The sequence below is a fragment of the Topomyia yanbarensis genome, chromosome 3 (assembly GCF_030247195.1).
Source record: "Topomyia yanbarensis strain Yona2022 chromosome 3, ASM3024719v1, whole genome shotgun sequence".
Classification (NCBI taxonomy): Eukaryota; Metazoa; Arthropoda; class Insecta; order Diptera; family Culicidae; genus Topomyia; species Topomyia yanbarensis.
The window spans coordinates 34,806,848-34,825,238 of NC_080672.1; the positions used below are offsets into that span (position 1 = coordinate 34,806,848).

General features: G+C 40.6%; 1 protein-coding gene across 4 annotated transcripts in view; it reads right to left on the reverse strand.

The window, feature by feature from the left end:
* Positions 1-18,391, reverse strand: part of LOC131688989 (nephrin) — an 837,157-nt gene that overhangs the window by 785,576 nt on the left and 33,190 nt on the right. For all 4 annotated transcript variants that reach the window (XM_058973699.1, XM_058973698.1, XM_058973697.1 and 1 more), the window contains exon 2: positions 15,515-15,573. In XM_058973699.1, coding sequence (XP_058829682.1) covers positions 15,515-15,563 — 49 coding nt within the window. In that variant the 5' untranslated portion in view covers positions 15,564-15,573. The remainder of the gene's footprint in view (positions 1-15,514; positions 15,574-18,391) is intronic.

Here is an 18,391-nt window from a genome sequence, read left to right on the forward strand (position 1 = left end):
GCTACAAAAGCGTGAAAGTTATTGACATTTTCTATAGACAAACAAAAAATATGTGTTGACATCAGTACATATAAATAAAGTACATACCTTCAGCATAACTTTCCATTATTACACATTTGAAACCGACACTTTTATCAAAATCTAGCTACACTTGAATAATACTGATATTTCGGGCGTTCAATGAAAAATATGAGCAAAGCGCGATGGTTTAAACTGTTTGGATGTGTCAGCACCTCAAATATGAAAATTTTGGAGTGTTTCACTTAAAATAGCATGCGGCAGCACCATCTGAAGGACAATATATGTACTAGACCCCAAAGTACTACCATGTAATTTTCGACTTTTGGCCAGGTTTTTAGCCAAGTCCGCCACTGTGCACTGTCAACCGAAATATTGCAGCTCCCATGCCAGTGATGGCCGAAAGTTGGCCAGCAGCATCAGTAGTGGATTGCGGAGGGCATATTAATCAAAATGCAAATATTGCAATTTGTTGGATTGATCCCGATCGTTGGATAGGGGCTTGGTTGGTGGTTAGGGTGTGGAGAGCGCTAACTTTGTACGAATTTGTGTCGCAATGAAAACTGTGTCAATTCGTTGTTGGCGTTGTTTTGTCCCCTCGGTGGACGGAGATCGTATACGATTTGTGTCGCACCTTGTCCCGTTGTTGATGGGTGCCGTGCGGATTGCTAGCATAGATATTTACTCGGCATGTTTTTGTTGGCTCGATGTCAAATTCCAATTAGCGAACTGAAGCGGTTTGGGGTTTGTTAGAAAAGGGATTCATACGGGAGTGCTGCCTGGGAATGTGTGTTTTCAAATTTACAATTACATAGCACACATGACTCGAGCAAACGGAGATCGAAGGTAACCGGTCTCTATTGATGGCGGAATGACGTGAATCGACAGATATGGGACATCTAATAGGTAATTCGTAGTCGCGGTGTGCTGCTTGATGTGTTGCTTTCTACATCAAAATAGAATTAAGATGGCATTTTGTAACGTTTTCGAAAAGTTACTTCAATCACATCATTATCGTGGTTCCTCAGAAAAGCTAGGAATAAGCGATGCTACGAGCTGAATGCTTACAACGGCTACATAACAAAATAGGGAACGATATGGTGAACTAAGAGCAGCCAAGGAAAACTTTATCGGCGTAAAAGGTGAGGGAATGACGAAAAGGCACTTGACGGTACTTGTGGTGTCCTTGATCGATGCATAAAAAAAAATCTTTTTTTGGTAACGGGGTCGATTTTTCAAAAAATACCCGCTATTTTCACCTGAAAAAAATTATTGAAAAATTCGTAACATTAATATGAAAATTTTGACGAAAAAATGAAATCGTTCAAGGACACGTCTGTTACGTTTCCAACAAGCTAAAAATTTGTTTTGAGATCGGTTGAAAACTTTTCCGGTACTCGTAGTCACCGCAAAGACGTTTTTGTGAAAACATGATCACGATAATCACGCTCCATGGCGACTTAACCGGTTACTCTATTGACATAGATATTTTCGCTCTCCTCTAGCATTCAGCACGTTGATATACAAACGCTTAAGACCTTCGCGATCATCCAAGCACACCAAAGCCCGCGGTTTTAGCACTAATGAACTTATAAAAGCGGTCACAAACATACCTTCGGTATTAACAGACTTGGTCCAGGCCTTCAGATGGACCAAAAAAACTGACGCTCATATTCACTACACAACACGTTCCATGGTGACATGACCTGGAACTTACTCTTTTCTAGCATCTGAACTATACACTCAAAAGAATCAGATTCACGATCAGGGCGCGATCGTTCATGAGTAAAAGGGAATATGCGAAAGGTGACGTAGATATAAAATCGAGTTTATGCACGCAAAGTTATATACGCGCTAGTACACGCTACAAACACTTTAACATATAAACGCTCGAGCCCTTCGCGATCATCCACGCACATCTGCGCCCGCGATATCGCAAACAGAATGACGTCCCGATGACTAGGTGACCGTTTTAGCACTTAAAAATTTACGAACGCGGTCTCAAGAACAAACCAACAAACGCCCGTGTTTTTCGCGATAATGAATCGGTGACGTCTAAAAGCCCCTAAGCTCGGCCCTAGCAGCCTTCAGTTGGAACATTTAAAAAAGACGCTCATATCCACTAGACAACACGTTCTATGATGACATGACCGGGAACTCTAGTGATATTGAAGAAATCGCTCTCTACTAACATCTGAGCCGCACACCGAAAATTTAGTTTCAGATTCACGTGCGTGATCATCTAAGAACACACGCGAATACGCGAATGGACACAAGGTTATGAAATTGAATTTATACACGCGAAGTTACATACATGCTAGCGCTCGCGACATACAAACGCTTACGCGATCGAACACGTCAACATACAAACGCTCGAGTCCTTCGAGATAATACAACAAAGACAAACATGCAATCGCAATCATCTACGTACAACTACGCCCAAGATTTTGCAAACACAAAAACAAAAATGATCCAATGATTTAGTGAGCGCATTAGCACTTATAATCTTATTAACGTGATCTCAAGCGCACACAAATAAACGCTCATTCTCACGCGATCGTACCGTCCCTACGCCCGCACATCTGAACCGTACACTCAATATCACAATCAGAATCACGGCCCACAGCAATCAACCTTAAGTCTGTAAATGTAATTCTAAAAGAACCCAGCGCTATAATTCCGGTAAAACAATTCTCGAAAAAAATAACAACTATAAAATAACTGGTCAAGGTGAACTCATTTTATTACGGTAGAAGCATGTAGATTCGCACAATGCATAAAATGCTCACGGGAAGAATAACTGTACGGGAATTCTATGACTTAGTGTATACTAACTAAACTTGCCGAGTACCGTAAACCAGGGTGACATTGATCACTTTTCGAAATAGTCATTACATATTTTTAAACCATATATTGATGTATGAAATACAAGATAGAAGCGGTAGCTGGAGGCAGACTGGTTTTTTACAGGATTGCTAGATTCAATTTTGAAAGATTTTAGAAATTTAAAGGCTCCAAGTGATTTGAGTAATTTGAAATAGTTGATGGATTGAAATTTTAGATTTCAGATCCGACATATCAATTTTCAGATTACGGAATGTAGAATTCAGATTTTTAAACTGCACCCGGATCTAGGTGAAATATTGTAAAGTAAATAGTAAGTTTTAATCACTCTAAAAGGATTCAATAGACAAAAGATCGCCCATGCTAGGATTTCTATCCATTTTTTTCCACTGGGCTAAAAATATGCACAGTTAAAAGAGCATTACTTTTCTATTCATTTCTATCAAACCCAGTACGTATCACCTCCCAAAGAGAAGCATACGCCGTCCCAGAGTACAAACCATTTCAACATGACACAATGAAATGATTTACTTTCACTCGGTCCTAACTCCCGCACAGCACACCAGCGGCCCCGTTTGAGTCCGTTCGCTGGGAATACATTAGCGAAGGCAAACCGGCAACTCTACCGCCAAACGTCTGTAGCATCGTCGATAAAGAGATACCTACTGACTGACCGACTGACTGAGTAACGGACAGACAGACACCAATGCTGAATGTCACAAGCGCGCAGTCAGAACCATGTCCTGCGTAATACCCGGCCTGGGCCGCGACCGAGTTCTTGAACCCTAACCGTCCCTTCTTCGTTGCGACTGTGCTGCATCCACTACCACTGCTGATGGTACTTTGTGGTTATGGCCTTACGTCGCCCCCCCCCCCCTCCGTTCCCTATCCCGTGTGAACCCGTGCAGAATTCTGAGATATCCGATCCGAGCATCGGGAGCCTTTTCGCTCCGCCGCGTTATTATTCACGGTTATGGAGCATTATTTGACCCGGGCAAAGTTGTGCCGTCGTTTGTGTCCCCCTCTTCGGGGTTCAACAATTCCACGGTGCTCACGGTCGGTGCTGCTGAGGGCGATACATACATTGATACTCGTAGGTACATTGTGTGCTATCTTGCTCAATTAAAACGATGTGACCGCCGCCGCTGATGTTGAGTGATGCGATGTGGTCTTCGGTGCACTTTGGTGGTGGTGTTTTTCTGTCCTATCACTCACATGTTCCGCGCTTCTGATTGTTTGGCTCAAGATAGAAAGGACATTTGTGACCTGTCATCCTATGGTTTGGCAGGATATAGGTGTCGCATAATCATTTTTTGGTTGTGGTTATTCTTGTCTTTTGGCGAATTATGCTGGTGAGTTGGCACGTCATTGGTACCAGCTATTGCGGTTAAGGGAAATTATAAGCAAAAAAAATCCAGCTTTTCGAAAAAAAACTAATTAACGCATTCCATTCTAGAGGTCCTTTTAATAAATTTTCCCTACATTTGCAAAAATATTAAATGAAGATAAAAGCAATTGATGAATAGTACCTTTTAACTACTGATATCAATGGGATTAATGTTTGCAATACAACATTATACCCGTCCCATTTCGTAAATTATTTCATACGTCAGAACCGGAAAGCTTTAGTTGATAATTTTAATTCCCTTTGGTTCCATTCACTGGGAAAAATGTTGATTCTCCCGCATGAAATGATTTACAACATCAATCCCGCCAGTTTTTCAGTCGCCTCTAGTGGTTTGGTTTATATTTAGTTTCAAAATATAAACACACACGTATACAGAGCCACCATCAGGATCGACCGAACCGAACTAACTCAGCCCTTCCTCCATCTCCCGTGTCAATCCCCGGTTGGACTTCTGGGGAGAAGCAATTCAGGCCAAGCCCGCAATGGAGGTGTAATAATTCTTGATAAAAGTCAAATAAAAACTATTACAATAAATCTTCCGGTCTCATCTGACTGTTTCCTCGTTTCCTCCTTGACGGAGCGTCCCGAGGGATCGTGAGTCACTTGTGCTCTGAGTGATTCCATGACGGCCCCATTCCGTCTGTTGCTCTTACTCTATCCCGAGCGGACAATCTCGGCTACGGAAGCGGGAAAGATCTATGTTTCTCGAAGGTCTTTCGGTTGGAGGAACATCAGGAGTTTGTTTCCCGTTGTGAAGGATATTGGCAACAGCCAGCTGAATAGCGGAATTCAATTGAAAAACTTTAACGTAACGAAATAAATTCATTCATCTTCATGGAATAGTTTAAATTCGTTTAAGGGTTCTCATTCAAAATTTTCAAGGATTGGATTTTTTTTCATTTTTTGACAGATGTAAGTGTCTATTATATTATGGTAAACGGGTTTTTCGATCCGCGCATCAAAATAGCCTCTACAAGCCATTGTTCGAAACGGCGTTCTGGCCGCCATGGATACGCTCTTGATTCGAGACGCGCGCCTCAGGTAAAAACCTTTCCATGACATTATGCACGTTCCCAGAATGCTTCGCATTGCACTGTACATGTGTACAGGTCTCAAGAACGTATTTCACGGTTGGATCTGCAGAGGCATCGCAGGCTAAACGTGAAAACGGTGAAAATTTTGGTCAAAACTGTTAAGCTAGAGTTTTGTCCGCCATATTCGAATCGCCATTTTCATTTTTCGAATTTGATGCATATTGCTCAAATTCGTGTTAATAAATCACAAGGCTTTTTTCTCGATTTTGGCTGAAATACCACTTAATTTTTGGTGGGGTCTGCCATATTGGATCGACAATTGCGAATTTAGAAAAACTGATTTCAAATTCCTAATCAGCAATGTTCGAAACCAATAATTCCATGTAATTGTTACAAAATATTGATATTCTATCACGAATAATTCATCGAAAGTATTCTCAAAACTCAATTGCGTTTATCTCAAAACAAGACTTTTCAATATTGCGTACACTCTCATTTGAAATCGTTTCAATTTAAAGACTTCATCTTTTAATCTCTCGAGATAAAACTTTTTTCATTGGAGGGATGGCCTTTAAAATCCACAAATTCTTTGGGTTAACTATTTTTAAAAAATTGAATTAGGACATAAGTAACATTAATAACATTAAGAGCCTCTCTTTGTTTACTTTCTCTTTAGATTTTTACGACTTCACTATAAAATTTTGCACTCATTTTTCAGTAATATCGAAAACCGATTTACTTTATTACAATATTACGCATCGAGTTGAGTAGTAAATGTTGAAATGACCGAGTAATGAACTGAAGAGAAAGATCCTAAAGAGAATCTCTCATTGTTGCTTACGTCCTATTCTAAACTTTCTCCAGATTTTAAGTCATCTGAGTTGGAAACACTGTTCAGTACGGTATAAACAGCGCGCGCTTTTGAGTTATACACGGTGTTTTTGCGTATTTTACGCGATCACTGCGATCCAAACTAGTGCGAATAGATGAGTGAAGTGGTTTTTCAGGGATTAATAGTGAAAGTTTGGTGAAAATCGGTAAAGAAACGGCTGATATAAGTGGATTTTAGTTTACCCACGCGGCAATATAAACATAACAAAGAGCCATCGCTATCGAGTTTCATTTTTTCGAGTTGCAAAATCGATGAAAAGTTTTTAAATAAGAATTTTTTCTTGCGTTGAACTGCCGAAGAGAGTGAACAGTGCGGTACAGTGCGAATTGGACGCCACATTGCGTGGTAAAATACTGGTACAGCGAAAAAATGAAAAAAATGCAGATTTTTTTTCGCGTTATATCCATTGAAGGCAATGTACAAGCGGCAAAAGGTACTTGCGATTCTGCTTACCTACAGTGTGTCCTAAATTTGTGGGAACACTTAAAAAAAGTTGGCGTTGAGGGGGCAAATAAGGTAAGATCTTTCCTTTTCTTAGTATCGAGTCAAACCAGCCGAAATTTCGATGAATTTCTACCCGAATCCAGGCTGGAATCTGCACCAATATTGGCAAAAATTGGTGGAATTACGGATTTTCTTACAGAGTAAGTTGAATATTGAAACACAAATTTAAGGCAGTTCCCAAATTTGGACCTCCCGGATCTGGATCAGTTTCCGGATCTGGACCAGTTCCCGAATCTGGACCAGTACCAGAAAACGGATCAGGCCCTGGATCTAGCCCATCCCAGTGTCTAGATATGGAACCCGTCATTTAACGTCATCGATATATCGCGTGATTTAACTAAACAACACTCGACCGTGTACGAAAAAATATTTTGTCTACGTTTCCACCCGGGGAGTAGAGATTGATGGTGTAGTCTCCGAGAAGGGCCTTAATAGCGAAATAGGGGATGACTCTTTCCAGATCTCTATACTTCGGTCAATGTAAATTCTGGTATGCAAGCAATTGTGTTCAGCAAAAATCGAGGATTATTAGAAGACTTATTTTCCAACAGCCTCATTTCGATCCTTTCGCCACATTTGTTCTTCCAAAATTTGTTCTTTTGAACGGGGCTCGCCTATTTGTTCGCCTTTTTGTACCGAGGGGCATGAACTGCCGTCGTAGCAAACAATGAAGCCCATGTACAAATAAGGCGCGGTGCGCAAAATGCGGAGAGAATCAGGAAAAAATTTTCGTCTGTGGAGAGACTTCGAATGAACTATCGACATATCCCGCATATAAATTATACGGAGAAAAATTGAAGCATTCTTTTGAGAAACGGTAGTAAGAAATGTTTAAGAAAGCACCGGCCACGACTAATTTTTACACTTCCTTGTTCGCTAAAGAGCGAGATTATGACAATCCCACTGAGGAAACATTTTCTAATGTGCCTAATAGTTTTCGAAAGAGGAGAATCATTTCCTCCGAGAGATTTAATCGTAAAGGCCTGAAAGTGTACCTTGATGGGTGATGTTAAGTAAGTAAGTCTCGGAAAATCCCCATGGGACATCCAAAACTTCAAGTGTCTCTATATTTTTGTTATATTATTTTTCTAGGTTTTACACAATGCATTTGCTATACGCGACCATATCAGTATGACCATCTTGAATACACTGGAATTGACACGAATATCTACTAGCGCGGCCAAGCGTGTTAGATTTATCGTTGTACTCTCTTTGACTGGCTTGTTTTTCTTCACTGACATTAAAGGTCGAAACGAATACCCGGCGCGAACAATCATGGACGGTTTCCCACTCCGTTGTGGGCAGAGAGTGCTCAGAATTGTATGCGAAAAGGTCCTATGAGGTCTTCTTGAACGTTAGATCGCCCAAATTTTTCCGAATATACGCGACGTTAGAAACAAAATAAAAAACTTGTTGGAAACTGAAAAACGCGGTTATTGGCACCAGTTCGTCAACGGATTAACGAGAGAAACAATATGTCGTCTAGTAGCTCTAGTACTCGATTTGACCTTTGGTCGGAATAAACGGAACTAAGAATCCTTTTTCGGTGACAACAGCATTCCACTGATAGACGTTGGATTTATCTGACAGCAAAGATACTCGCGCTAAGCATTTTCCCCACAAAACTTATGGTTTTATATTTACCTCCGACCATGTCCACATCATTACAGTTCCAAGTGAGCGCTTCGATCGATTGAGCATGGAAAGCATTTCTAATTTTCCAGGATAAAATATGGGCGTTCTTAGATTCTTTATATTAAAATCGTTCTTGATTGCCTGATACAAATATTAGTTTGAGTTCTTTCGCATTGTTCTAGTCCGGGTAATAAGAAAAGTAATTAGATTAGAATTGCACAGAAAAAATATTGGTAAAAATAAGAGTATTCCGCTCTTAGCAAAAAACAACCAACGCCTACTATCAGGTTGAAAGTAAAACTTTTAAATTAATCAAGAATAATAATCAAAATAAAAGTTTTCCTTTTAAGCTAATGAATAATAGTAATCAAAATAAAAGTTTTGTTTTCAAACTAAGACTGACAAACTGTTTTTTGCTAAGAGTGAAAAACTCTTATTTTTACCAACATTTTTTTCTGTGTGTAATAAGAAGACGGACACTCAGGCATTAGAAGGTAATATTTTTGAAAGATCGCACAACTTTAACGAATTTTTCAGTATTTCTTGTTAGAGGACGCTCGAAAATTGGCAAATTTTGTGGGATAATGAAAGTTTAGGAATCCCAAAGGCATCAAGCAACCTTGGGTAACAAGGAAGGATCAACGTCGTGATTTCCTTCGGGTGGCATCTCGGGTCGTGTCCAATCATTATACGTTGAATGCGCATTTCCGGCGTATTGGGGTCGTAGAGAGCGTTCTTTGCGCTTGCAGCGACGGCCATCATGACAGCAAACATGTTGTCTGGTCGTACGCCTAGTGTTCTACACACCAAACAAAACTGATTTTTTCCGTTGCGGTATTTCAAAACTGCCACAATCTAACAAATCGTAATTGACGAAATGACGAAATATAACCGTGTTCTGTTTAACTTTATATGAAAGATGTACTTTCCAAGCGCAGTGTCATAAAATTACACATTTTAAACAAATGTCATATGTGGAGTAAAATAACGTTACTCGCAAAATTCAACGACATGTAAAATTAAAATCAAACGTGAAGCTGTATCATTTTTGATACTCGTTTATGTCACGGTCAATAGACGTAAATTTACACGATTTTTTCCAGTTGTATAGCACCAGATCTGCGAATCCCTTCGGCCTGGTTTTAGTCCGAGATATGCTGGCTATCCTCTATCCAAATTTATTTATATCTACTCTTTTGGTAGACTTACTAACAGGTACCTGCAAATGTGATCCCAAGAGTTCCCAGTGGATCCAAGGAGCCTAGTTGGTGATCCGGTTCATGATGTCCTGATAATCATCTTCAGTTTGCCACAAAGCTACAAGTTTAATTTCATTTTTGAATAAAAATATGCAATTGTTTTACATCAAGGATTTTCAATGCAAGAATTTTGTGCGCAAGACAGATAAATGGTTAATCTGAGGTTTTGATTTGTTACAAACTTTCGAGTGGGTAATTCCTCCCTCGGAAATTTTCGAGTGGGTAGTAGTACCCATACTACCCACGCTTTCCGCTGGCCCTGCCTTCTGCAAGACCACATACCCGGAACACATGATGATCGACCTCCTTCACGTCACTACAATCCATCGAACCCATAAATAGATCCAGAAACAACTCGCCAGCCGTTATTGCGGATTCGAAACGAGGTATACCGCAGTTGGTGTTTCTGGACATGATAGAGTAGTTTATTCGACGGCGGTTGACACTGAGGTGCTGTACCTTCCATAGATCAGTTCCGATTATGTTATTTCTGCTATGGGTACTGCTGCGCTTAACATAATTTCAGGGTTGACTGGCATCATTGATCTCTTGCTTTGTCCCTTACGTTCGCTTGGCGAAAGCCCAAATAGAATATCCTCCTCCACTGGACTCGATCCTGGGCAAATCGCTTCCAGTCCAGTTCCAGGGAGAATCAGGGTATAGAGCGAGTTTTGTCTTCGTTCGCAAACTGCGGGATTTAAGCTAGCTACGAAGTCCGTAATAAGCCCTATTTGCAACTGCAATACCCTTTTTTACCTCGCGGATAACGTGCTTATCGCACATCACTAGAGTTTCAAGGTACACAAATTCATCTACAATTTCAAATATTTCACCATCTAGCACCACTGTCACTACTGCCTCAATCCATCCAAGTTACGAAGGAAGTATTAGTTTCGTCGGAAAACCATGTTCTAGCACAATTTACCATAATCCATTTCGTTTCACTGAATCGTACGCCGCCTTGAAATCAACGAACAGATGATGTGTCTGCAAGTTATACTCCCGGAATTTATCGACCGTGCCTGATTAGGCTTTAGGAAACAAAAGTGGACAACCGTGTAGTTCCAGCAGATTTTATTGGAAGTTGTCGATACTGGTAACACAGGCTACGTCTTAACATTCAGAATGGCATACCGTTCGAGCGAATCGATGTCAAATTGGCCATAACAAATGACGGTGGTGTCAGCCTAGGTACCTCCCAGTAATCAACAGGACCAAGAACACTGGGTACTTTCCATGAACACCTTTCACGTCCGGTGCTTGTACTGGGCGACTCCGACGCGGGCCGTATTTGACGGGGTTCCAACAAATCATCCGCACTTTGACAGAACAGTTAGTTATTCTGAACGACGGGTCACATATTCGGATTGACACATCAGTGATCGACCTTACAATCCGCTCCGAAACTATGGCCCCAAAATTCATTTTGACGAACGCTTTCATAACAGTGATCACTTCCCAATAGTGTCTCAATTCTCGGATTGTCTCATGTTACAACCAAGAGGCAACAATGGATATGCGACCAAGCCTACGAACGATTGACCGCCAGCGCTATAAGACCGGGCGTCGATATCTCAATAGATCGTTTCGTCTAGCAGTTGATCACTGCTGTAAACACTGCAATACCAAGCACTGTTGGCAAAGTAGGGCCTAAAGCTGTTGCATGGTGGTGTCCGGAGGTGGAAGCAGCTATTACGAAACGTGCGAAAACACTCAGAGCGCTGAAGATCCACGAAAAGCTGATGCACTTAAGAGCTTCCAAGAATCGTGGCCGGTAGCTAGGAAGGGCAATTCAGGACACCAAGCAGCGTTCAAGGGAAGACTTCGTCGCGAAGATATCTCCAACGTTCTACTACGTGAGAGATGTTGCAGGCAGTGAAAGCGTTCAGCGGGAAATGTTAGCATCGCTCAACTGTCATTAAACGGTCCAGTGGATATACGAACAAATCGGAGGAAGCAGCTGATGAACTGACAAAATACAACAGCAAAAGATCAGCAACTTCTAGCTATCCACAGAAGACCAATCGCTTCACCGAAAACTTCAAGCTGCAGTAAAATCCGTCAATAAATGATCTAGAAGTGTGGGATTTACGATATCTGCTATGAAATCCAGCATCTTCTATTGCAGCCCTAACGCCCGCCGTGAACACATGCAGACGATAAAGGTAGATGGTGTAGCCGTTCCAACACAGTTGAGAACCCTTGGTGTAATTCTCGACCGATCGTTCGACTTCAAAGCGCACTGCAAAACGACAAGAAAACCTGCGAATCCTGAAGATGGTTGCTGCCAAGTTAATCCGAGGTCAACGCGCTTCTTTACTACAAATCGGGTCCGCAGTTGTTACTTCGCGACTCCTCTACGACATGGGCCTTGTACGCAAGGTTTCAGTCGCTCAATTGTCGTCTATAGCGATGGCTCCAAAGACGACAATACAGTAGGCGCGGGAATATTTAAAGAACACTATCAACAATCGATTGACCTTCCACCGTACCGCAGTGTCTTTCGCAAAAAAACAGCGTTAACTGTATACCACGCGTCCAGCGAACTGCTAATTACGGACGTGCACCCGTGACTCCAGGAGATTGAGAAAATGCTTCGAAACTGTCCCATCAAGCTGTGCTGGATTCCGGGCCACGCTGGCATTCGCGGTAACGAAAAAGCGGACCACCACGCAGCAGAAGCCATGGCAGTGCTCCGATGGGAATATCCGTTCTAGGACCAGACGCCGCCAAACAAATTAAGACAGCAATCCGAAATCAGTGGTACCGTCGATGATCAGCATCCACTGATGTCAAACTACGTGAAATCAAATTTGACATGGTGAAGTGGACCGACCGCCAGAATACCAGTTTATCGCAGGAGTTCCTGCTGAAATAAGAAGCCCCACCCGATTACGACTGCTGCGCGATAACTGTAGACGTCCGTCTCGTGATATTCCACTGCAGGAAGTACAACGAAACTAGGAAACAGCGTGACGTTGGGTCGGCGAGTCTGCGAGAAGCATTATGCAACAACGTCGGCAACGAAGAAATCTTACTAACCTTCCTCGGAGAAATAAACTTGTATTAAACAGATATAAAACATTATGAAAAGTACTTAACCGTTGTGTGTCCGACGCGGTACCCGGGTACCTTTTTAAGTTTCAATTAATTAAATTCCTATGTTTTATCCATAGCTGGAAATTGAAACTTTGTGACATCTTTGAACTTCACTAAGTCAAGCTTTTGAGTTAATAATATTGTTGATATAGTAAGGGTGGGAGTGAAGAGGGGCTTCTGAATTTTTTTACTACGTAACAGGCCGACGTGGGTACCCGGGTACCCACAAAACTAAAATGCCCATAACTAAGGTAATATCCAACCGATTTCGATACTTTTGGGTGTCCACTTTTGGACTTGGTAAGAATGAATCAAGTTACTTCATTCGGTTCCCGGGAATCCGGGTTTCCAGAAGCAGGTTCCAGTGCTGGGGTACTATTTGCGAACTTCAATGGAATGCTAGCAATATAGGTATCAAAATTCTTGAAATTGCATCAGTAGGCTGTATCTCGTGGTTTTGGAACCATTTGGTGATCTAACCCCGGAACAGATATTCCGGAGCAGGTTCCCGTGGGGCCGTGAGTGGCCATTCCATTCCAATTTCATTTTTCAAATTGCCATAGGGTCCCGTAACAATAAAAAACAGACTTCCGAGACAATTTAAAGAGTTTTGATACTCATGTTGCTAGGACATTATGAAAATTTACAAATCATATCCTACACTCAGAAAAAAGTAAACGTTATGCCTATTGATTTTACACATAGATTTTTGCAATTAACGGAGGCATATAGACACTATTTGCTGGCACATAAACCTAATGTGTGTATTTACAAGAAATATTAATCTTACATTCACATTCCATAACTATTAGGCACATAAAACCCCATTCTATAACAATATGCACATATAACTTATGTGTGTGCATACATAGTTTATACAGTTGACACATAGAAGGTATGTGTGCGCGTGATAACAATAGCATTTCTTCTTCATATGAATTTTAAGCGGTTTGAAGCAAATAGAATTAACGTTTGGATTTTTTTCAGTGTAGTACTGGAACATTATTCCGGAAAATCCCGATTACCAAAAAACAGATCCATTATTCCGGTTCTATTGTACAGAATAAAAAAGTAGACGAGTTCCTGAATCCAAAACATCTAAAAGTGTCCAAATCGTTTAAATTTGTGGGTACCCGGATACCCTCGTTGGCCTCTTAAAAGTGTTTTTTGTTGGACACATAACTGTTAAATGACTGCAATACAAACGAACGCAATTGTTGAAACAAATTTTCTTCCGGCACGAATGCACCCTTATGGTGTAAAGAGTCGTTTATAACGACAACAACAACAACGACAACAAGCACAACGACGACAACAAAAACAACAACAACAATTTGTAGTGAAGTATTAAAGTGGAAAAAGGGCTAAACATCAATCTCGAAGTTTGAGATCGCACCGTTACCTCAAATTTGACGCTTTTTGCCCATTTTAGGTCATTGCTCCAATAAATTTAGTTTAATTTAGGGCCTTATTTGTGTTTCAGATCGATCTTGAGGCAGCAGGCTGTACGCAGTGTTGGAATTCCACGCGCTCCTTACCTTAGACAGAACGTCACCACGGGCGCCATTTTTGTTTTTTTCGACTTGAAAAAAATTGAAAATTAAGACGAAAATATAAGCTTTATAATTCCTAAAACTGTTACTGTTCCAAAAACTGTTACTGTTAGGAAAAATTTGGATTTTTGTGGGCCAATGAAAAAAACATCATTGGCCCACAAAAATCCAAATTTTGCCAACTTCACAGTCATTTGACCGAGAACGTCCCCTTAAAAAGCAAGATTAATCCTACGTTGACTCACCGAAAAAGTATTTTCGTTTTTTTTTCGGATCGAAACCACAAACCACAACCCGTCGATCCCGGTAATCCGAGCGGCGTTAACCGAACCGTCTGATTCACCGCCCGGCATTTCCAGTGCGCTGTCCTAATAGTCTCGTCAATCCTTGTGATAAGCCGCCGCCCTATCAAAGCACCCCTTTGTCGCTGCTCGTAAAAATGTCCCATCCGTTCACTTGATGACACATTCCTTTCTGTTTGTCACCAAACCACTGAACTCAAAGTTCACTTTATCAAAAAAAAAAAAACAACAGCAAGAATTCCGGTAAAAAAAGAGAGCAATCTTCGACCTAAAACCTACTCTTCCGAGGCAAAGGTTGCCTACCGACCGACCGACCGGGTTCGGGAAGTAATTAGCAAGTCCCTTTTTACCTGTCCTGTTCATCCCAGCAAGCCATGTGAGAGCAGGTATTCGAACAGATTCAACCAACTGTCGGTCTGTCTGTCTGTCTGTCTGTCGCCAGCGCGAGGAATCAAATGCCATACATTCAAGACGTCAGATAGCGTCATCATCGACATCGGAAATGGAACTCCTCTAGTCCACTTTTGAAGTTTTTCTCGGTTCTCTGTCAGCGATATGACACACATTTATACACACACACACATGTGCTCATGCCTTCTGCCTTAAGCGCCATATAGGCATAGGCCTCACGTCACACGTTGATGATCAAAGCGATGTGGGAGTCGGTAAATTAACGACAATCGAAGGTGAAGAGGGCTCTGACTGAGGTCTGGAGTTTTTCGGAGAACTAATATCGTGTTTGGGTCGGAATGATGCAAAAGTTAGTAGGTAGGTAGACGACAAAGGAATGTGGGTGTAGGTATTTCCAAAGCGAGAACGTGTTCAGTGTTTTTGGTAGGTCCGATCCGAGTAAGCGCTGGACGAAACAAATGAAAAAAAAAAAAACGCTTCCTATGATAAGACACGTTGTTTGTTGGTTCCAGATTAGACGAACTCGAAAAGAAAGGCACATAAATAGTAGCTTACCTGTTAGAACGGTGAGGATTGTTTGAAACTGCAACCGCTGATGAGACATTTTGGTATTCCTGAAAATAAACCAATCACAAAAAGCGTTGATTAATTGTGGTTCCCAGCATAATTAATCGTAAAGTAATTTAATTACGTAAATAGGCGTAGTGGAAAAGTTCCCGACGTCGAAGCGTCAGCCGAATCTGAAATAATTAAGCCAACAGTGGCGGATCTCATTTGATTCAGCGCTTCGGAAGAGGAGGGGTTCAAAACAACCCCAAACCCCCCCACGGCCCCCCCTAGGATACACTTCCGATTCTGAACCAGCCTTTTGAATGGCTTCCCCCCATCAGAACAAAACCAGTGCCGACGATGGAACGGTTGGGGCATAAACATGTCAACGACCCATCCGGCGTTGTTCCAGCGAGTGCAGGCCCCACTCCAGCACACGACGTGGGGTGTCATTTTTCCCCTGGCGGATCTCTTTCGGGTCAGACAACAATCGCGGATCGATCTGTGTGGTGGGGTGGGTCGGTGCGCGGTGAGAAAACGAAAAAAAAAACATTGAACATATTCGCATACAATGGAACAACGGTGGACGGATGGACGGACGGACGGAACGCAGAACAGTCATCGCGGTGGCTCGTTGTGCACGCTCCCATGACATCTCTGTTTGTAGCAGGCATGTTTTCTCCCATGGTTACCGAGAAGGGGGTGCTGCATTTGAAGAAGCCATCTTGAATCTCTTGGAAGAGGTCGCTGAAGCGAACGCACTACTGTGGGGTTTTAATTACTGGATGTGTGTCTGCTGGTGTATGTGTGTGTGTGGGTGTGCGTGGGTTTGGTTGATAGGACGGTTTTGTTGAACAGGTTGGGCTTAGAACGGAACAAATCTACTATCATGTTTAACCGTAAATTGCTGCCGTAAGCCGTCCCGGTTCTTTTTGTTTGCACCATGAAAGTAAGGTGTTATCAAGTGGTGTAGAATATGTCTTCAGATCTGATATCTTTTGTCACGATCTTTTAACCGACACCGGAAATGTCAGATGAATCTTAGATGAATCATCGATATATGTCGTCGTTATGCTACACCATTAAAATCCTATTATAGTTGGCTGTCACTTCATCTATAATCATACTGGCAGTGCTAGTGAGATAGAAAATAAGCGACCGTAAATATATGATTTCCCACGAGGGATAATAAGATTTGATTTCAGTGTAAATTTCGGCTGAAGAAGGCATGTATACGGCCAAAATGGGAAGACTCTCCATTAGGGTTATTCGAAAATTTGGGTTTTGATTTGATAAATTTTAAATTGAAATATTTGGTAGATAAAATGCTTTTGAGTCGAGTGTCTAATGTTAAGTTGGTGCCGCAGTACTTTGCTAAAATTCCAAAAACGAAAATCACGAATGGGTCTCGTAGGCAGTTGCTATCATTAGTGTTAGCTCACTTATTAAAATATAGTTTCTTAAATATGTTAACATTGATTTCAATGCAATGCTTCAACATTTTTGAAACCTATAAAAAAATTTTTAGATTTTGGATAATATTTATAAATAGAACTTGATCCATTTTTCCTGATTTATCTGTCACATCAAGAGTGTTTTTATTAACCTTCAGATAGAAAAGGAACTATTCTATGTGCCGGCTTTCTAGTAATAAAAATTACAATCCACTAAAAATATTGTCCCGAAATAGACGTTTTAAATCTAGGGAGATTGGATTATATTAGTCGGAATTGAATAAAAAATATTGCTTGCATGGTTCGTGAAAAGTAAAATATGTAATTAACCCATTGTTGACCAACTTTTTTCTCCCGTATATACGGTACCAAAAGTATTTTTCCTTAGAACTGTTGCGGTTGTGAACCACGAAAAACTTGTTATGACGAAATAATTTGTAGCGCTGCCAGCTTCTCAATTTTTACGTTGCAAAAAAGCTCAATACAATTCTCCTGGAATATTTACAATATTTCAATTGCACGGAAAAGATAATGGAAGACAGTCCCAATTAATAGGATAATATAAGAAGTCAACGAAATTATATTAAAACTTCATTTTTCACCTTTCATTCGGACTGTCCTTGGCAACACTGCTTCAACGGAATCTTATCAATTAGATATCAGTAACTTCAGTTCGACTGATAATACTAACAATCGTGAATGCTCAAATGAAAGCTGATAGCCCCAGTTATTAGGCTTTCTTGTCTTTGTAAGAAAATCTTGTGGAAACCGAAAGTTATAGCCATTTCAAGTTATGGATCAAAAGCGAGAAAGGGTTAAATCAAATGACTTCAAATCTTGCTATTTCTATAAACTGAACTTTTAAAATTCCAAACTTGACTATAATTGCTTAAACTATTAGAAACTTTATACTTACTAAAATTACTAAGATTATTAAAAATTACGAAAAATTGCATAGTGAACCGAAATGTGCATTTGGTAGAAATTTTAGCGTTTCATTGAAGTTCTTAAAGAAGCCTTACAATCTTTGGCAGCTTCCTTCGATTTTAATAAAACGAATCGTCGGTTTTATTTCAGCACTATCTAAAAGTCAACATTTTAATTATTTGAAATAGAAATAGTCATTGATAAATTTGTAGAACTAGTACTTTTTCGATAATTTTATGGTCTCTATTTGGTATTTTATAGTTCAAATAATTTTTTGTGATGATAGTGCTCTTATGGTATTTTTAAGGCGATTGGCAATTTTATTATTATTTTATGATAGTTGCTTGTGTTTTTATGGTATGGTTGTTAAAAAAAATGTTATGGTACTTTTATAATATTTTATGGTGCTCTTTTGGTTACTGTGCAGGAATTTTATGGTACCGCTATAAAGCTTTCATTGCATTTTTTTTTATTTTTATTTCATTTACAAAAGTTTTAACCT